The sequence below is a fragment of the Pristis pectinata genome, chromosome 1 (genome assembly GCF_009764475.1).
Source record: "Pristis pectinata isolate sPriPec2 chromosome 1, sPriPec2.1.pri, whole genome shotgun sequence".
NCBI lineage: Eukaryota > Metazoa > Chordata > Chondrichthyes > Rhinopristiformes > Pristidae > Pristis > Pristis pectinata.
Genome location: NC_067405.1, coordinates 149,194,528 through 149,216,403, shown reverse-complemented (window position 1 = coordinate 149,216,403; position 21,876 = coordinate 149,194,528). Strand labels below are relative to the sequence as shown.

General features: G+C 48.7%; 1 protein-coding gene across 3 annotated transcripts in view; it reads right to left on the bottom strand.

Annotated features, from left to right (window-relative positions):
- Window positions 1-7,892: 7,892 nt before the first annotated feature.
- Window positions 7,893-21,876, bottom strand: part of LOC127574641 (feline leukemia virus subgroup C receptor-related protein 2-like) — a 171,502-nt gene continuing 157,518 nt past the window's right edge. For all 3 annotated transcript variants that reach the window (XM_052023944.1, XM_052024027.1, XM_052023861.1), the window contains one exon: window positions 7,893-9,001. In XM_052023944.1, coding sequence (XP_051879904.1) covers window positions 8,936-9,001 — 66 coding nt within the window. In that variant the 3' untranslated portion in view covers window positions 7,893-8,935. The remainder of the gene's footprint in view (window positions 9,002-21,876) is intronic.

The window sequence follows — 21,876 nt, the reverse complement described above, 5'->3', positions numbered from 1 at the left end:
GAAACTGGATAGGCTGCGTTTGTCTCCTGAGAGTGGATAAGTGGGACCTTTGAAAAGAGGTGAGTCTGTCCCTGAGCTTGTGAGTTTCATCTTGCAAGAGTCTAAACAAGGCACATTTGCAAATTGTTACCTGCTGATTGGCTTATTAACAGCAGGAAATAAAGGTAAGGGGAGTGGCCATTGTTAGGGTGGGGAGTTGGGACTTTGGGGGAGAAGAGGTGAAGGTAAGTCTCCAATAGGTCCCTCCCTGTAGTGCACAGAAGTGAGAATGGCTCCAGGGTCAGTTGTGTGTTCAGCTTGTGAGATGTGGGAGTTCTGGGAGACATCCAGTCTCCCTGATAACTACATCTGCATGAGGTACATCCAGCTGTAGCTCCTTACAGACTGTTAGGGAACTGGAGCTTCAGCTGGATGACCTTTGGCTCTTATGGGATGATGAGGAGTACATAGACAAGAGCTACAGGGAGGTAGTCACTCTGAAGCTGCAGGAGGCAGGTAGCTGGGTGACTGTCAGGAGAAGGATGGAGAATAGGCAAATAGTGCAGAGTACCCCTGTAGCTGTTCCCCTCAATGACAGGTGTACCACTTTGGATACTAGTGGGGGGTGGAGTGGAAACTACCTACCAGGGTAAAGCCACAGTGACCAGGTCTCTGGCATTGAGCCAGGTTGTGTGGTGCAGAAGGGAAGTGGGGAAAAGAGGAAAGTGGTAGTGATAGGGGATTCCATAGTAAGGGGAGCAGACGGGATTCTGTGGATGTGAAAGAGACTCCTGGATGGTATGTTGCCTCCCTGGTGCCAGGGTCAGGGATGTCTTGGATCAGGTCCGCAGCATTCTGAAGGGGGAGGGTGAACAGCCAGAGGTTGTGGTACATATTGGTACCAATGACATAGGTAGGAAAAGAGATGAGGTCCTAAAGAGAGAATATGGGGAGTTAGGTAGGAAGCTGAAAAGCAGGACCTCAAGGGTAGTAATCTCTGGACTGCTGCCTGTGCCAGTGAGGGTAAGAATAGGATGATTTGGTAGATGAATGCGTGGCTGAGAAATTGGTGCAGGGGGCAGGGTTTGAGATTTGTTGATTATTGGGATCCCTTCTGGGGAAGGTATGACCTGTACAAAAGGGACAAGTTACACCTCCTGGAGGGGGACCAATCTTCTTGCGGCAGGTTTGCTAGAACTGTTGGGAAGGGTTTAAACTAGTTTGGCAGGGGGTTGAGAACCAGAGTGATGTATCAGAGGTTGGTTCATTTAATGTACAAGCAGATGCAGAGTGTAGAAAGACTGAGGCAGTTGAAAGGGCAAAATTACCATCAGTTGGATGGGCTGAAGTGTGTCTAATGTGGGAAGTATCAGGAACGAGGCTGATGAACTTGGAGCGTGGGTAAGTAGTGGAACTATGACGTGGTGGCCATTACAGAGACTTGGCTGTCGCAAGGGCAGGAATGGCTGCTGGATATTCTGGGGCTTAGATATTTCAAAAGGGACAGGGATGGAGGTAAAGGAGGTGGGGAGTGGCTTTGCTGATCAGGGACAGTGTCACAGCTGTAGAAAGGGAGGATGTCCTGGAGGGATCTTCCACTGAGTCAGTGTGGGTGGCAGTCAGAAACAGGAAGGGAGTATTCACTCTATTGCAAATAATCTACAGACCCCCCCCCCCCCCCCCATTAGCAGCAGAGACACTGAGGAGCAGATCAGGAGGCAGATTATGGAGATCAGCAAAAATAACAGGGTTGTTGTCGTGGGTGATTTCAACTTCGCTAACATTGATTGGCACCTCCTTAGTGTAAAGAGAATGATGGGACGGAGTTTGTTCAGTGTGTCCAGGAAGGATTCCTGACACAGTATGTGGACAGGCCAACTAGAGAGGCCATTCTGGACCTGGTACTAGGCGATGAGCCTGATCAGGTTTCAGATCTCTTGGTGGGAGAGCATCTTGAGTCAGTGACCACAACTCCTTGAACTTTCCCATATCATCTGCCCCTATCGCTCTCCAAGGCAATGGTAAAGTATTTAACTGGGGGAGGGGGAATTATGATGCCATTAGGCAGGAACTTGGGAGTGTAAATTGGGAACAGATGTTCTTGGGGAAGTGCACAGTGGAAATGTGGAGGTTGTTTAAGGAATACTTGCATGGGGCTCTGGATAAGTTTGTCCCATTGAGGCAGGATAAGGATGGTAGAGTGACGAAACCGTGGTTGACATGAGATGTAGAATATCTTGTCAAGAGGAAGAAAGAAGCTTACCTGAGGTTTAGAAAGCATGGATCAGACAGGGCTCTGGAGAGTCACAAGGTAGCCAGGAGGGAGCTTAAGAATGGACAGGAGAGCTAGAAGGGGACATGAGAACTCCTTGGTGAGTAGGATCAAGGAAAACCCCAAAGCATTCTACACCTATGTGAATGATAGGAGGATGACTGGAGTGAGGGTAGGACCGATCAGGGATAAGAGAGGAAACATGTGCCTGGAGTCAGAAGAGGTAGGGGAGGTCCTTAATGAATACTCTGCTTCAGTATTCACCAGAGAGACCTTGACGTTTGTGAGGATGGCGTACGACAGGCTGATACGCTAGGGCATGTTGATGTGAGGAAAGAGGATGTGCTGGAACTATTGAAAAACATTAGGATAGATAAGTCACTGGGGCCGGATGGGATATATCCAAGATTATTACGGGAAGCGAGGGAAGAGATTGCTGTGCCTTTGCTGACGGTCTTTGCGTCCTCACTGACCACAGGAGTAGTGCCAGATGATTAGAGGGTGGCAAATGTTGTTGCTTTGTTCAAGAATGGGAGTAGGGATAACCCTGGGAATTACAGACCAGTGAGTCTTACTTCAGTGGTGGGCAAATTACTGGAGAAGATTCTTAGAGACAGGATTTATGGGTATTTAGAGAAGCATAGGCTGATTAGGGACAGTCAGCATAGCTTTGTGAGGGGCAGATCATGCCTCATGAGCCTGATTGAATTCTTTGAGGATGTGACAAAGCACATTGATGAAGGTAGAGCAGTGGATGGGGTGTACATGGATTTTAGTAAGGCGTTTGAATAAGGTTCCTCAAGGAAGGCTCATTCAGAAAGTCAGGAGGCATGGGATCCAGGGAAACTTAGCTGTGTTGATTCAGAATTGGCTCACCCATAGAAGACAGAGTGTGGTGGTAGATGGAGCGTATTCCACCTGGAGGTCAGTAACCAGTGGTGTTCTGCAGGGATCTGTTCTGAGACCCCTGCTCTTTGTGATTTTTATAAATAACTTAGATGAGGATGTGGAAGGGTGGGTTAGTAAGTTTGCTGATGATACAAAGGTTGGTGGTGTTGTGGATAGTGTAGAAGTTCAACCCAGAATAGTGTGAAGTGATACACGTCAGGAGATCAAATTAGAAGGCAGAATACAAGGTTAATGGCAGGTCTCTTAGCAGTGTGGAGGAACGGAGGGATCTTGGGGTCCACAACCATAGATCCCTCAAGGTTGCTATGTAGGTGGATAGGGTTGTTAAGAAGGTGTATGGAGTGTTGGCCTTCATTAGTCAGGGTATTGAGTTCAAGAGCCATGAGGTGATGTTGCAGCTGTACAGAACTGTGGTCAGACCACACTTGGAGTATTGTGTTCAGTTCTGGTCACCTTGTAGGAAGGATGTGGAAGCTTTAGAGAGGGTGCAGAGGAGATTTACCAGGATATTGCCTGGATTGGAGAGCATGCCTTATGAAGACAGCTTGAGTGAGCTGGGGCTTTTTTCTTTGGAGAGGAGGAGGAGGAGGATGAGAGAGGTGACTTGATAGGTGTACAAGAGGCATAGATTGAGTGGGCAGTCAGACTTTTTCCCAGGGTGACAATGGCTAACACAAGGGGACATAATTTTAAAGTGATTGGAGGAAGGTATAAGGGGGATGTCAGGGGTAGGTTTTTTAGTGGTGGGTGTGTGGAACGCACTGCTGGCAGAGGTTGTGGGGGCAGATACATTAGGGACATCTAAGAGACTTGGATAGTTCCCTATTTTTCTATCATTTGTGTCTGTGGGAGGGAAGGCTAGATACATCTTGGAGCAAGATAAAATATTGGCACAATATTGTGGGCCAAAGGGCCTGTACTGTGCTGTCATGTTCTATGTTTTAAGGAGGAGGAACCTGATAGAAGAGTACAAACCTAGGAGGGGCATAGCTAGGCTAGACCATGGGAAGTTTGCCATAGCATGCATCCAAAACCAGAGGACTTGAGTTTAAAGGTAAGGGATTGGAGGTTGAGGGTAATTGAGTGGATGATTTTTTTCACCCAGATGGTGGCTGCAATCTGGAACACTGCCAGAGGGGGTGGAGGAGACAGACTCTCAACATTTAAGAAGCACTGGAATCACCAAGGCATACTAGGCTGTAGACCAAGTGCTGATAAATGAGATGGGCACTGGAAGGTCAGCATGGACGCATGAAGGTAGATTCCTCTGTAGTTAGAAACATAGAAAACCTACAGCACAATACAGGTGCTTTGGCCCACAAAGCTGTGCCAAACATGTCCCTACCTTAGAGGGACATGGGTAAGCCTAGTAATTTCTATTTTTCTCAGCTCCATGTACCTATCCAAAAGTCTCTTAAAAGACCCTATCGTATCCGCCTCCACCACCGTTGCCGGCAGCCCATTCCACGCACTCACCACTCTCTGAGCAAAAAAAACTTACCCCTGATATCTCCTTTATACCTACTCTCCAGCACCTTAAACCTATGTCCTCTTGTGGCAACCATGCCCTGGGAAATAGCCTGTCCGCAATCAATGCCTCTCATCTTGTATACCTCTCAGGTAAGCTCTCATCCTCTTGTTCCAAGGAGAAAAGGCCGAGTTCCCTCAACCTGCTTTCATAAGGCATGCTCCCCAATCCAGGCAACATCCTTGTAAATCTCTTCTGCACCCTTTCTATGGCTTCCACATCCTTCCTGTAGTGAGGTGACCAGAACTGAGCACAGTACTCCAAGTGGGGTCTGACCAGGGACCTATATAGCTGCAACAATACCTCTTGGCTCCTAAATTCAATTCCACGATTGAAGGACAATACACCTTATGCCTTCTTAACCACAGAGTCAACCTGTGCAGCTGCTTTGAGTGTCCTATGGACTCAGACCCCAAGATCCCTCTGATCCTCCACACTGCCAAGAGTCCTGCCATTAATACTACATTCTGCCATATTTGACCTACCAAAATGAACCACTTCACACTTATCTGGGTTGAACTCCATCTGTCACTTCTCAGCCCAGTTTTGCATCCTATCTATGTCCTTCTGTAACCTCTGACAGCCCTCCACACTATCCACAACACCCCCAACCTTTGTCATCTGCAAACTTACTAACCCATCCCTCCACTTCCTCATCCAGGTCATTTATAAAAATCACAAAGAGTAAGGGTCCCAGAACAGATCCCTGAGGCACACCACTGGTCACCAACTTCCACCCATCAACAACCACTCTTTGCCTTCTGTGGGCCAGCCAGTTCTGGATCCACAAAATGTCCCCTTGGATCCCATGCCTCCCTACTTTCTCAATAAGCCTTGCATGGGGTACCGTATCAAACATCTTGCTGAAATCCATATACACTACATCTACTGCTCTTCCTTCAATGTGTTTAGTCACTTCCTCAAATTCAATCAGGCTCTTAAGGCAGGACCTGCCCTTGACACAGCTATGCTGACTATTCCTAATCATATTATACTTCTCCAAATGTTCATAAATCCTGCTTCGCAGGATCTTCTCCATCAACTTACCAACCACTGAGGTAAGGCTCACCGGTCTATAATTTCCTGGGCTATCTCTACTCCCTTTCTTAAATAAGGGAACAACATCTGCAACCCTCCAATCCAACAGAACCTCTCCCTTCCCCACTGATGATGCAAAGATCATCGTCAGAGGCTCAATCTCCTTCCTCGCCTCCCACAGTAGCCTGGGGTACATCTCATCCGGTCCTGGTGACTTATCCAACTTGATGCCTTCCAAAAGCTCCAGCACATCCTCTTAATATCTACATGCTCAAGTGTTTCAGTCTGCTGCAAGTCATCACTACAATCACAAAGATCCTTTTCTATAGTGAATACTGAAGTAAAGTATTCATTAAGTACCTCTGCCATTTCCTCTGGATCCATACACACTTTCCCACTGTTACACTTGATGGGTCCTATTCTTTCATGTCTTATCCTCTTACTCTTCACATACTTGTAGAATGTCTTGGGGTTTTCCTTACTCCTGCCTGCCAAGGGCTTCTCATGGCCCCTTCTGGCTCTCTCAATTTTCTTTTTAAGCTCCCTCCTATTAGCTGTATACTCTTCCAGATCTCTAACATTACCTAGCTCTCTGAACCTTTTAAGCTTTTCTTCTTGACTAGATTTATTACAGCCTTTGTACACCCTAACCCTGTACCCTATCATAACCTCCCTGTCTCATTAGAACTCTAGTTCCTGTTCCTGAGCTATCCAAGTCACTGTAATGGCCACCATATCTTAGCTCCAAGTACTGATCTATGCTCCTTACCTCTGCAGAACTCCACACAAATATCCACTGAACTTTTGCCACATTTCTTCCATACTTTTCCCTGAGAACATGTTCCCAATTTAAGCTGCCAATATCCTGCCTGACCCTCATAATTCCCCTTACTCCAATTAATTGCTTTTCTAACTTGTCTGTTCCTATCTCTCTCCAATGCTATTGTGAAGGAGATAGATAGTGATCATCATTCTATCTCAAATGCTCTCCCACTGAGAGATCTGACACCTGACCAGGTTCATTTCCCAACACCAAATCAAGTAGTCTCTCCTTGTAGGCTTATCTACATATTGTGTCAAGAAACCTTCTCAAACACACCTAACAAACTCCACCCCATCTAAACCCCTTGATCTAGAGAGATGCCAATCGATATTTGGGAAATTAAAATCTCCCATCATGACAACTGTTATCACACCTTTAGAACCATAGAACACTACAGCACAATAACAGGCCATTCAGCCTTTCTAGCCTGTGCTGAAACTTTATTCTACTAGTCCCATTGACCTGCACCCAGCCCATAACCCTCCAGAACTCTCCCATGTATCTATCCAATTTATTCTTAAAACTTAAGAGTGAACCCACATTTACCATGTCAGATGGCAGCTCGTTCCACACTCCCACCACTGAGTGAAGTTGTTCCCCCAGTGTTCCCTTTCCAGGATCTGTTTCCCTATCTGCTCCTCGATATCCCTGTTACAATTGGGCAGCCTATATTTTTAAAAAAACACCCAGTGAAGTTACTGACCCCTTCCTGTTCCTAACCTCCACCCACAGACTCTGTAAACAATCCCTCCATGACATCCACTTTTTCTGCAGCCGTGACACTCTGATCAACAGTGCCACTCCCCCACCTCTTTTGCCTCCCTCCCTGTCCTTTCTGAAACATCTAAAACCCAGCACTCGAAGTAACCATTCCAGTCCCTGAGCCATCCAAGTCTCTAACGGCCACCACATCATAGCTCCAAGTACTGATCCACGCTCTAAGCTCATCCGCTTTGTTCACAGTACTCCTTGCGTTAAAATAGACACATCTCAAACCGTCAGTCTCAGCGCATCTCTTCTCTATCACCTGCCTATCCTCCCTCTCACACTGTCTACAAGCTTTCTCTATTTGAGAGCCAACCACCTCTTCTCCAGTCTCTTCAGTTTGGTTCCCACCCCCCAACAATTCTAGTTTAAACTCTTCTCCAGTAGCCTTAGCAAACCTCCCTGCCAGTTGTCACCTTGTATTCAAGTTGTTAAGAGACATGTTTTGGATTTCAGGAGCTTGGTGCTCTACCAGTCAGGACTGTTGTACCAATGGATGTGATGGTCTCTGCTCCACTCCTTGTTGCTGATGCACCGGTCAAGCTGCCAGAAGGAATCGCTGAATCAAAGCCATGAGGTTTTAGCAGTTATTGCTGAGATTTTATTCATAATTCTGAACCCTAATCCATTCTTTCAATTTGAAAAGCCATCAACTGATCTACAATTCATGCTGCTATTTTCCAAACGTGGATAAATAAAACCTCTCCTGGTCTTGCTGGGAATTAGAACACAGCTCAGTCCATTTGGCAGAGATCACACCAGACACATCTGCTGGCCATCTAAAGAGCAGCTGGCCCGTAGGTACAGACTAGTCTGATCACAGTGCCCAGGGAAGCAGTCCCCCTCCTTGGAGCCTCACAACTGGCAGCTGCTGCACGCTCACCCACACGCAACAGTGTGCCTGGATTGAGACAGCAATCAGCAAGGGCGCTTGCTGTCCTTTCCCCTGTAATGTGGGAATTGGGCGAATTTGCCTTTCCCTCTCCTTGCCCCGTCTGTGGATGGCTGGGAAGGCTTTATATTTGTAAAGTGCATTGATAAGGTTACTCGGAATCACTGGACTTGAATGGCTTACTGACTCTCCTCTCTGCTGTACACCAAATCTTGGCTGCAGGCAGCCTCAGGGACTAGTTTATTATTGCTGTGGAGTTCAGAACCCTGTCAAAACATCAGCAGTTTTGGATTCTCTCCAGGTGCCTGCTGGTTTGTGCTGCTGCTCATGGTTGGTGTGAATACCCACCATTAAAATTCCAAAAACCTCTGTCTGAGGCCCCAGCACCCCGCTCTGTCCCTCAGACGACGAGAGATTTTATCAATGTCCAGATTGAGGAAAAGTGCAGCACATGCAGATCTATTACATGTGAGTTTACCTGGAGGGTATGGGTTAAATTAATAAAGTTGAAGTGATTACGAGGAGGAGCAACACAGTTAGAAAACGCATCAACATTTCCTGCAAGAGAAGTGATCAAGATACTTATTCAAAACATTAACTTTGGCAAATTAGTTCCATAGAAATCTGCATTTATAAAAGCAGTCTCTGCTGCCCGGCAGGCAGGTCTCCTGGTGCTGGCTGACCACCGTGGCTCCAACCACACACTTGGCTGGTTGGCAGGTTGTTGCTTCACAGAGCTGCTTCATTCAAGATGATGGAACTGCAGATTCCTTCCTCAGCCTTGCTGGATAACCGCTGTGAGATGAGAGAGAAAAACACAGCAAGCATTAGGCAGTGTGGGTACTCACCATGCCACCAGATAAACCCACAGACAGCAGGGGCACAAGCTAGATCCCAGAGTGACTGTCACTCAAACCCACCCACAACCTGTTCACCACCAGACACTGACACATGGCCAAGGCACTCAAGTACCTGCCCACTCAGAGGGAGGGAAGGAAACAGTACCTGACTGGAAACAAAGGCCAAAAACCCTCAGTCAGGCAACTTCTGATCAAGTTAACACATTCCAGTTCTGATGAAGGGACTGGACCTGAAACATTAACTGCTTCTCTTTCTACTGATTGACCCAAGTGTTGCCAGCATTTTCATTTTAACATTCCAGGTCAATGCTTTCATCAACATTAGAAAAGAAAGAAACAAACATGTTTAGTTGCAGAGAGGGGATGGGTGGAGAGAACAGAGAGGACCATTCGTGCAAGGGTGGAGACCAAGGTTGTCCAGGTGACAGAAATGGCATTGGTGCTGAATTTGAGTGCTGGGTGATCTCCAGAGGAGTGTAATGTAGGGAGAGGAACGAGGGCAGGTAGAGAGCAGCCAATGCCTGAGCTGCCAGTAAGCTGAAATAACAAGACTGCTGGAAATACCCAGCAGATCATGCAGCATCTGTGGAGAGAGAAAAGATCAGTGTTTCAAGCCAGACCTGACAAACTGGAAAGGCTGGTTATCTGAAACTGTTGAATTCAGTACTGAGTGAGTGAGTGTGGGGGCAGCAGTAGATGAGGGGCTGTTGCTCAAGTTTATGTTGAACTTTGACCTGTCTTTGGCCTCCTCCACTGCTTCAGAGTGGGAGTGGGATGGATCATAGAACAGCACAGCATGGAACACCCTTTGGCCCACAACATTGTGCCAACATAGCTAATCCCTCCTCTCTACAGAATGCCTATAATCCCTCCATTTTCCTCCCACCCATGCGCCCATCCAAGCCCCTCCCAAAAGCCCCCAATGAATCTGCCCCCACCAATCTATCAGGCAACGCATTCCAGGCATCCATCACTCCCTCAGCAAAAAAATGTACCCCTCACATGTTCTGAACCTACCCCCCCTCACCCCAAATGCACACCCTCTGGTACTGGATCACAATAATGGGAAGAAGATATTGCTTGCCCACTTTGTCTATGCCCCTCATAATACCATACACTTCCAACAGATCACCCATCAGCCTCCACTGCTCCAGAGAAAAGAGCCCAAGTTTGTCCAGCCTCTCCTGATAGCACATGCCCTCTAATCCAGGCAGCCTCCTAGTAAACCTCCTCTGCACCCTCTCTAAAGCCGCGACATCCTTTTTATATAAAATTATGCGAGGCATAGATAGACATAAATTGGACAATTCAGATGTCCTGGAAGGGAAGGCCCCATCTTGAGAGCAGATGCGGCAGAGAAACAGAAAGGGATGGTGTGCTTACAGGAGACAGGGTGGGAAGAGGTGTAGTCGTGGGTAGCTGTGGAGTCCCTAGGTTTAAGGTAGATTTGGTGGGTTAGTTTGTCTCCTGGGACAAAGTCTGACTATTTTTCTGGATCTCTGTCTAAGAATCAGGTTTATTATCACCAACGCATGTCGTGAAATCTGTTGTTCTGTGGCAGCTGTACAGTGCAAGACTTTAAAAAAAATCACAAGTTACAAACAAATAAATAGTGCAACAGAGGAATAACAAGGTAGTGTTCATGGACCATTCAGAAATCTGAGTTAAAATGGAGAGTTAAAGTGTCAGGTGATTGTAAATGTGGGGTTGTCCTGCCAACAGCCCAGAGGTATTCTGCAAAGTGGTCACCCTTAGTTACATTCCTGCAGACAGTTCCTTCAACAGGCATTCACCAGCCTGAGGATACAGAAAGCATTGTCAGCTGGTCTCCAGCCCATCAGAGACATTTCCTCTCCCCATAACCCACTTGTTTCCTTACCTGCTCAGATCTAATGAAGTTTTTCTCCTCAGATGCTGCCCTACCCAATATACTGAGTGCTTCCAGCATTTTCTGTGTTTATTTCAGATTTCTGCTTGCTTTTCAGTTTATAGTTAGGGCTTTGATAGGGTACAGTGAAGAGTAGGAAAGGAACACAGAACAGGAGGCCATTCAGCCCATCCATGGAGGCAGCAACTTTACATATCCCTGCCTTCCCACTTTGCTTCATTTCCCAGAACACATTGTGCTGATATCTAACATTAAAACACATTACAACATATGCTCTTCAGCCCACCATGCTGTGCTGAACTAATTACTAATTAAACACTTAACTAAACTAATCCTTTCTGCCTACACAATGTCCGTATCCCTCCATTCTCTGCACATTCATGTGCCTATCTAAGATACTCTTAAACCCCTCTATTGTATCTGCCTCCACCACCCCTGGCAGTACATTCCAGGCACCTACCACTCTGCAAAAAAAAAACAAACTTGCCTCACATATTGTCTTTGTGATTTCAACCCTGGGAAAAAAGAACCAGCTGTCTACTCTATCTATGCCTCTCAGGTTTGTCCAACCTCAGAGCACATTCCCTCTAATCCAGGCGATATCCTGGTAAACTTTGTTGCATCCTCTCCAAAGCCTCCACCATCTTCAACACATCCTCACAATTGAGTGACTAGAACTGAATGTAATACTCCGGATGCAGCCTAACCAGAATTTTATAAAGCTGTAATGTAACTCCCTGACTTTTGAACTCAGTGCCTCAACTAATGAAGGAAGGTGTGCCACACACCTTCTTTACACCCTATCAACCTGTGCAACCACTTTTTTTAATCAAAATAAACTTTATTCATAATAAAAACTATATACAATAATACTGTTCAAACCTTTACATTCGTGTACAGTTCAATTCTTAGTGTTACCTTTCTATATACAAAAAACACAGCACCAATGCCACACGTGTGGCTCCCTGGGGTGATACCCCAATCCCATATTTACAACATTTGAGCAGCTTCCTTTCCTGACCCCGCCCCTCCTGTGGCAGAAGAAACCTAAACTGTCGTCCTTCCCCACCGAGTCCTCATGCTGGCTGCACCCAGCTTCAGTGCGTCCCTCAGCACGTACTCCTGCAGCCTGGAATGTGCCGGTTGGCAGCATTCCCCTACGGACATCTCACAGTGCTGGGAGACCAACAATTTTCGGGCAGACCAAAGGGAGTCTTTCACCAAGTTGATGACCTTCCAGCAGCAGTTGATGTCCGTCTCTGTGTGTGTCCCCGGCAACAGCCTGTAGATCAGAGAATCCTCTGTTATGCTGCTGCTGGGGATGAAACGTGACAAGGACCCCTGCATCTTCCGCCACACCCTCCTCGCAAACCCACAGCCTGCGAAGAGGTGGGCGACCGTCTCGTCCCCAGCACAATCCTCCCAGGGGCAGCGCGTGCTGAGGGTGATGCCCCAACCGTGCAGAACGGATCTTACTGGGAGGGCCCCTCTCACTGCCAGTCAAGCAAGGTCTTGGTGCTTGTTGGTGAGTTCTGGTGATGAGGCATTCTGCCAGATGGTCTGGACAGTCTGCTCAGGGAACCACCCCACAGTGTCCATCGAGTCCTTCTCCTGCAGTGTCTGCAGGATGTTCCGTGCTGACCACTTCCTGCTGGACTTATGGTCCAAGGGATTGGTCCGGAAGAACTTTTCCCACGAAGGACAGGTAGTGCGGCAACGTCCAGCTGACTGGGATGCCGTGTGGCCACAGGGCCAGGCCCATCCTTCGCAACAGCCGGGACAGGTAGAACCTCGGTACATAGTGACACTTGGTGCCCACGTACTTGGGTTCCACGCAGATCCTGATGCAGCCACAGATGAAGGTGGTCATCAGCATGTGAGTGACATTGGGGACACCTTTACCTCCATTGTCCAGGGACTTGTGCATGGTGACTCGTCGGACCCGCTCCATCTTGGATCCCCAGACGAACTGGAAAACGGCCTGGGTGATTTCCAAGCTGGAGGAGCGAGGACCAGGCCACACCTGCGCCAAGTACAGCAGCCCTGAGAGCACCTCACACCTGATGACCAGGTTCTTCCCAGTTATCGATAGGGAGCGCTGTTCCCACAGTCCCAGTTTCTGCTTCACCTTCCCAATCCACTCCCGCCAATTTTTGTTGCATGCCCCAGCCCCTCCGAACCAGATCCCCAGCACCTTCAGATAGTCAGGCCTGACAGTGAAGGGGATGTTGGATCAGTCAGGCCACTTGCCGAAGAGCATGGCCTCGCTCTTCACGTGGTTGACTCTGGCCCCTGATGCCGACTCAAACCAGTCGCAGATGCTGATCAATCTGCCGACTGACCTCAGGTCTGAGCAGAAGACGGCAACGTCGTCCATGTACAGGGAGGTTGTCACCTGGGTGCCCCCGCTGCCTGGCAACATCACCCCTCTGATGCTCTCGTCCTTCCTGATGGATTCAGCAAAGGGTTCTATACAGCAAATAAGACAGGGGAGAGAGAGCAGCCCTGCCCGACTCCAGACTTGATGGGGAAGCTGTCCGTTTCCCACCCATTGATTTGGACTGCGCTATGGATGTCTGTGTACAGCAGTTGGATCCAATTCCTGATTCCCTCCCCAAAGCCCATTTTGGAGAGCACGTCCAACACGTGTGATATCCTGTCGAAGGCCTTCTCCTGGTCTAAGCTGACCAGGCAGGTGTCCACTCTTCTGTCCTGCACATAGGCGATAGTATCTCTGAGCAGCACGAGGCTGTCAAAGATCTTCCTGCCAGGTACAGCACAGGTTTGGTCCGGGTGGATCACCTGTCCCAGAGCAGATTTGACCCTGTTGGCGATGGCCTTGGACAGGATCTTATAATCCACATTCAACAGTGAGATGGGTCTCCAATTCCTGATGTCCTCCCTCCCCCCTTCTGCTTGTAGATGAGGGTAATGGTACCCTTCCTCATGGACTCTGACATGCTGCCAGCTCGAAGCATAGCATTGTACACTTCCAGCAGGTCGGGGCCCATCCAGTCCCACAGAGCCGAGTACAACTCCGCCGGTAAGCCGTCACTTCTGGGAGTTTTATTCGACTCAAAGGAACGGATGGAGCCAGTCAGCTCCTCCAGGGTCAGTGGTCGGTCCAGACTCTCCCGCTTGCTGTCCTCTAAGACCTTTGTGATAGAGGACAGGAAGTTCTGTGAGGCTGTGCTGTCTGTGGCCTTCGTGTCGTACAGACTGGCATAGAAGGATCTGCAGATCCTTGATATGTCCGTCTGCGAGGACGTTACTGAGCCGTCCTCTTCCTTAAGGCTGTGGATCACAGAGCTCCGTGTCTCTTCTGGAAGAAGAAACGTGAGCATGTCTCATCCTGCTCCACCAAGCGCACCCTGGATCAGAAGATAATCTTGGGAGGATTCAGAGGCATGGAGCTGAGCTTGCCAGCTCTTCACCTCTCAGAGCTCCTCCCTCACATCCACCCCCCTCGACTGCAGTAGGAGTTGCTGCAAGTCTGTCTAGAGTTGACACAGCTCCCTCTGACTCTGTCTTGCTTTCTGGACCCCCCTGCGGATGAAGAACCTCTTGATGTTCTCCTTTGTTGCTTCCCACCAGTGCACAGGAGAGTCAAAGAGGGGTTTCACGGTTCTCCAACTTGTGTAATCCCTCTTTAGTTCTTCAATGCTTTCTGGGGTCAGCAACTTCATGTTCAACTTCCACATCCCCCTGCCTGCCTTCTGGTCCTCCTGGAGGTGACAGGAGGCCCGAAGGAGACGATGGTCAGAGAAGAACACTGGCGTTACATCGGTGGATCTGACCGTGATTAGCCCCGACACGAACAGGAAGTCGATCTGGGACCGGGCTGAGCAGTCTGACCTCGACCAGGTGTGTTGTGGCTGTGCTCCACCTGCAGGGGTGCTGAAGACACTGCGCAGCTTGGCATCCTTTACCGTTTCCATCAGGAGTCTGGAGGTGCCGTCCAGTCTGTTGTCGGCACGGCCAGATCGTCCAGCTGCATCGATGATGCAGTTGAAGTCACTGGCCAGAATGTCACCAGCAGCGGTGGGAGCTGCTGGAGGACGGCCAGCTGCTTGCTCCGCGCAGGCTAGGCGTACATGTTAATTAACCGGAGCGGAGTGTTCCGGTACATCACATCAGCCACAAGGAGCTGTCCCCCCACCACCTCTGACCTTGGTGATTGAGAAGTTGCCCCCCCACCCCCGTATCAGAATCCCCAGGCCGGAAGCGCGACAATCATTGCCCCCCGACCATACCGACAGTCCATGGGTCCACCATCGCGACCGCCTCCGATAGTTGCAGAGGTGTGGCAGCCCACACTCTTGTAGGAAAGTCACATCTGCCTTGACCTTGCTGAGGTACTGCAAGGCGTTAACACATCACGCAGTGCACTTCACTTCACACTGCGCACGAATAGAGATGCCAGTTTTATCTCCATGGCTCTTTTGGAGTTCAGTTCCCGTTACACAGTCCCTTTTCATTTGTCTTGGGCCCTCATGCCCACAGCTTTGGTGAACTGCCTCACTGATTCCAGGCTCAGGAACTGGGAGGGGTCTCCCCCTGGGTTGTGGGGTCACAAGTGGCGAGGCTGGTGGTGTCATGGGTGGATCCGACTGTGTCCCCTGTTCCTTTCCCTGGTGATTCCACTTCTTTCCTCTCCCGGTGCTGGGTTGCATCAGATGCGGTGCTGCTCCCGGTCTCCCGGAGCTGGGGGGCAATGGCCTCTGCGGTGCTGCTCCCGGTCTCCTGGAGCTGCGGGGCGACGGGCAGGGTTGTCCCTCGCTTGTTGCTTTCTGTTGGTCTCTTCCACGTTCTCTCCTCCATTTTGCCGCTTCCTCTGCCTCCGTCGTCGGCTTCTGCTGCTGCTTTCATCCTCCGACAAGGAGAGGTCGCTGGTGTCCACCTGCTGCATTACTCTTTTCTTGCCGGTGCCCTTGTTTTCTGTGGCCCGTTATCTCTTGGGTGGTGTCTTTTGCGCCTTCTTCCTCTTCACAGTCTGCCATTCCCTTTCCTGTCCCTCCCCCCCTCCCTCTTCCATTGACTCCTCCTCTTGGGGAGGGGGCTGGGAGTTCGTAGGAGGGGGTTGGGAACTCGAGGCGGTCGGGCTGTCCTCACCCTCCCTGGTCTCGGTCTCTTTCTGGTGAGGGGTGTGTCGGTGTCCTCGGGGTGTTGTTGGTGCTGGCACCCCCCTCTTATTGCCTGGTGGCGTAGGCACAGGCCTGTTTTGGGCAGGCCTTGTAGAGGTGGCCTGCTTCCCCGCACAAGTTGCAATGTTTGCTCTCCTGACAGTCCTTTGTGTGGTGACCTTCCTGCTTGCAGTTCTTGCAGATGACTGCGCTGCACTGGGCCGCCACGTGTCCGGGTCTGTTACAGTTGCGACACACCCTGGGTTGTCCCATGTACACCATGTTCATCGTGTTCCCTCCGATGGCAAATGCTGAGAGGGGTGGGGTGGGGGGTGGTGGTGGATGATGGATCCATTTGCGTTGACTCTCAACTTGACCTTCACCTGGCGCTTGCTGGTCCAGATCCCAAACAGGTCGTTGATGTCGATGCAACTTCCCGCTCTGTCGACGTACCGAGCCAGGAAGGTGAGGACATCCGCCACCGACACGTGGGTTAAACATGTGCACCGTTACCACACATTCCTTCTGGGTGGGGAGGGTGAAGAGAGGCTGCACCTTCAGCAGTGACAGCGGAGCTTCGTTCCCCTTCTCCCAAAAGTCCTGCAGCAGCTTCTGCCATCCCACCGGGTACTTGAAGGTAACGTCAAAGTACCCGTTACCCGTGAAGTCCTGGAGGCAGTAGATGTCCTTCACCTCGAACTTGCACGTATCCAGCAGGACCTTCCTGATGAAGAGGTCCCTTGTGAAAGGGTTCCCATCGCCGAGGTCCTTCACCATCACCCTGACAGTATTGCGGATTCCTCCTCCAGAGGTGCTCGTCGCTGCCGCCATCCTGATGTGGTTGCTGAACAGAGGAGTTAGACTGGTTTCCCAGTCAGCATTAGGATCCTCCTCTGCGTCAGCAGGTTAAGCTCTCATCAGGTGGCTGCTTGATCGTGAAGAGTCCTCGATGTCTTTCCTTCACTGTTGGTGTCGGTTGAGATCCACCACGAATCGATACTACACTTGATCTTGGACCCCCGAGATCCCCCTGTACATCAACACTGTTACGGGTCCTGCTGTTTACTGTATGTTATACTTTTACATTTGAGGTGACTTGATAAAAGTTTCCAAGATAATAGAGGTATAGATCCAGTGGACAGAGACTTTAACCCAGGGCAAAAGTGGCTAACACGAAGGGGAGATTCCCCCTCATCCTTCTGAGCTCCGGTGAGTACAAGCCCAGAACCATCAAATGCTCCTCATGTGTTAACCCTTTCATTCCCAGGATCCTTTTCCTAAACCTCCTCTGGACCCTCTCCAACACCAGCACACCCTTCCTCAGATATGGGGCCCAAAACTGCTCGGGTGCTCTGGTTTCCTCCCACATTGCAAAGACGTATGGGGTAGGTTAATTGGGTTTAAAATGGGTGGCGCGAACTTGTTGAGCCAGAAGGGCCTGTTACCACACTGTAAATAAAATTTTAGAAGTTTAAAAATACTCCAAATGTGGTCTGACCAATGCCTTATAAAGCCTCAGCTTTACATCCTTGCTTTTATATGCTTGTCCTCTCAAAATGGATATTAACATTGCATTTGCCTTCCTTACTACCAACTCAACCTGCAAGCTAACCTTTAGGGAATCCTGCACTGGGACTCCCAAGTCCCTTTGCACCTCCGATTTCTGAATTCTCTCCCCATTTAGAAAATAGTCTACGCCTTTATTCCTTCTGTCAAAGTGCATGACCATTAATCCATTTTCCCATATGCCATTCTCCCAACCTGTCCAAGTTCTTCTGTAGACTCCCTGCTTCCTCAACACTACCTGCCCTCCACCCATCTTTGTTTCATCTGCAAACTTGGCCACAAAGCCATCAAATCCATCATCCAGATCATTAACATATAGTGTGAAAAGTAGTGGACCAAACACTGACCCCTGGGGAACACCACTAGTCACCGGCAGCCAACCAGAAAAGGCCCCCTTTATTCCCACTCTGCCTTCTGCCAGTCAGCCAATCTTCTATCCATGCTAGTACCTTTCCTGTAATACTATGGGCTACTGATCTTGTTTAGCAGCCTCATGTGCAGCATCTTGTGAAAGGCCTTCTGAAAATCCAAGTAAACAACATCCACTAACTCTTCTTTGTCTATCTTGCCTGTTACTTCCAAGCCCTCAATAAGAGCCCTCCAGTCCCAGCAACATCCTTGTGAAACTTTCTGAACCCTTGCTAGCTTAATCACATTCTTCCTACAGCTGGGTGACCAGAACTGCACACAATACTCCAAGTGCAGTCTCACCAACGTCCTATTCATTCCTGAGGGAGCCAACTGGTGTCACAGGGCCTGTTGCTTCACCAAGTGGAACACTTCCGGTCATATTCACTAAGCTCCCTTCACCTTTGAACAGGGTCACCTAGACGTCTCCCCTCTTGTACTGACAGATGAAGGCAAGAATGCCATACATCTTCATCACCCCGTCTACCTGTGTCACCACTTTCAAAGAAATATGTATTTGTACTCCGTCTCTCTGTTCCACCACTCTCCAGGGTCCTGCCATTCACTATCTGCGTCCTGCCCTGGTTTAACTTTTCAAAATGCATCACTTCGCAATTGTCTGAGTTAAATTCCATCTGCCATTCCTTTGCCCACTTTCCCAGTTGATCTAGAACCTGTTATAACCTTAGACAACCCTCTTCAACGTCCACCACACCACCAATTTTGGAATCATCCGCAAAGTTAGTCAGGTTACCTACATTCTCAACCAAATTGTTAGTAGATATGACAATCAACAGGGGACCCAGCACTGATCCCTGTGGCAAACCACTATCCTACAGTGTGGTAGCTGTTGTCTAACCAGTGTATTGTAAAGTTGTACCAAAGCCTCCCTGTTCTTATATTCTATGTCTGGCTAATAAAGGCAACCATCCCAAATCCTTTCTTAACCACCTTATCTACCTATGCTGTTGCCTTCAGGAAGCCTTGGACATGTACACCAAGGTCTGTTTTTTTAGTACTTCCTGGTGCCCTACTATTCAATGTTTATATCTTAGCCTTGGTTCTCTCGAAGTGCATCATCTCACGTTTTTCAGGATTAAATTCCATCTGCCACTGCGCCACCTGCCTTACCGAATCATTGATATCACCCTGTAGCTGAAGACTACAACTCCAAATACTTTTAGAGAATGTCTGTGAATTTACCAATCATACCCCTACACCCATATGCAAATCATTAATGTATCTGACAAACAATAAGAGCCCCAGCACTGATCCCTGTTGTACACCATAGGTCACAGTCTTACAAATGCGAAAATAACCCTCCACCAACAAACTTGCTATCCTCCAGTCATCTGGCACCTTACTTCTGGTCAGCAAAAGATTTAAAATCCATCAGGGCCCCAGCAATTTTCTCCCTTGGAACCAACAGCTTAAGTTGCAGCTAATCAGGCCCTGGGGGATATCCACCTTTAAGCCTATTAAGACATAGAACATTACAGCACAGTACAGGCCCTTCGGCCCACAATATTGTGCCAACATTTTATCCTGTTCTAAGATCTAGCTAACCCTACCCTCCCACATAGCCCTCCATTTTTCTATCATGTATGTGTCTATCCAAGAGTCTCTTAAATGTCCCTAATGTATCTGCCCCCACCACCTCTGCCAGCAGTGCATTCCACACACCCACCACTGTGTAAAAGAACTTACCCCTGACATCCCACCAATATCTTCTTCCAATCACCTTAAAATTATGTCCCCTCATATTAGCCATTGTCACCCTGGGGAAAAAGTCTGACTGTCCACTCAATCTATGCCTCATCTCATCTTGTACACCTCTATCCAGTCACCTCTCACCCTCCTTCTCTTGAAAGAGAAAGGCCCTAGCTCACTCAACCTATCCTCATAAAACATGCTCTCCAACCCAGGCAACATCCTGGTAAATCTCCTCTGCACCCTCTCTAAAGCTTCCACATCCTTCCTATAATAAGGCGACCAGAACTGAACACAATACTCCAAGTGTGGTCTGACCAGAGTTCTATAGAGCTGCAACATTACCTCACGGCTCTTGAACTCAACACCCCGACTAACGAAGGCCAACACTCCGTACACCTTCTAATCAACCCTATCCACCTGCATGGCAACCTTGAGGGATCCATGGACATGGACCCCAAGATCCCTCTGTTCCTCCACACTGCTAAGAGACCTGCCATTAACCTTGTATTCTGCCTTCAAGTGCGATCTCCTGAAGTGCAAGACTTCACACTATTCTGGGTTGCACTCCATCAGCCCAGGTCTGTGTTCTATCAATATCCTGTTATAATCTAAAGCAACCTTCTACACTATCCATAACACCAATCTTTGGCATCATCAGCAAACTTACCAGCCCACCCTTCCACATCCTCATCCAAGTCATTGATAAAAATCACAAAGAGCAGGGGTCCCAGAACAGATCCCTGCAGAACACCACTGGTCACTGACCTCCAGGCAGCATATGCTCCATCAACCACCACCCTGTCTTCTATGGGCGAGCCAGTTTTGAATTCACACAGCCAAGTTCCCCTGGATCCCATGCCTCCTGCCTTTCTGAATGAGCCCTCCATTAGGAACCTTATCAAATGCCTTACTAAAATCCATGTACACCACATCCACTGTTCTACCTTCAGCAATGTGCTTTGTCACACCCTCAAAGAATTCAATCAGGTCTGCTTAGCTCGATGTCCATAAATCCTGTCTCGAAGAATCTTCTCTAGTAATCTGCCCACCATTGAAGTAAGATGCACTGGTCTAATTCCCAGTGTTATCCCTACTCCCTTCCTTAAGGAAAGGAACAACATTTGCCACCCTCCAACTATCTGGCACTACTCCTGTGGCCAGTGAGGACGCAAAGATCATTGCCAAAGGCACAGCAATCTCTTCCCTTGCTTCCCATAATAACCTTGGATATATCCCAACCAGCCCTGGTGTTTTACATATACTAAAGTTTTTCCAAAAGTTCCAGCACATCCTCTTTCCTCACATCGACATGCCCTAGAATATCAGTCTGTTGTACACTATCCTCAGAAAAGTCAAGGTCTGTCTCTGGTGAATAGTGAAGCAAAGTATTAAGGACCTCCCCTACCACTTCTGACTCCAGGCACGTTTCCTTTTATCCCTGATCAGTCCTACCCTCACTCTAGTCATCCTCCTATTCTTCACATACGTGTAGAACGCCTTGGTTTTCCTTGATCCTTCTCGCCAAGGACTTCTCATGCCCCCTTCAAGCTCTCCTATATTCATTCTTAAGCTCCCTCCTGGCTACCTTACAACTTTCCAGAGCCGTCTGATCCATGCTTTCTACACCTCAGGTAAGCTTCTTTCTTCCTCTTGACACTATATTCTACATCTCTTGTCAACCACAGTTCCTTCACTCTACCACCCTTACCCTGCCACAATGGGACAAACCTATCCAGAACTCCATGCAAGTAGTCCATAAACAACCTCCACATTTCCACTGTGCACTTCCCCAAGAACATCTGTTCCCAATTTACGCTCCAAGTACCTGCCTAGTAGCAACATAACCCTAACCCTCCCCCAGTTAAATACTTTCCCATATCATCTGCTCCTATCCCTCTCCAAGGCTATGGTAAAGGTCAAGAAGTTATGGTCACTATCTCCAAATGCTCTTCCACCGAGAGATCTGAAACCTGATCAGGCTCATTGCCTAGTACCAGGTCCAATATAGCCTTTCCTCTAGTCAGCCTGTCCACATATTGTGTCAGGAATCCTTCCTGGACACACTGAACAAACTCCACCCCATCTATCCCCTTTACACTAAGGAGGTACCAA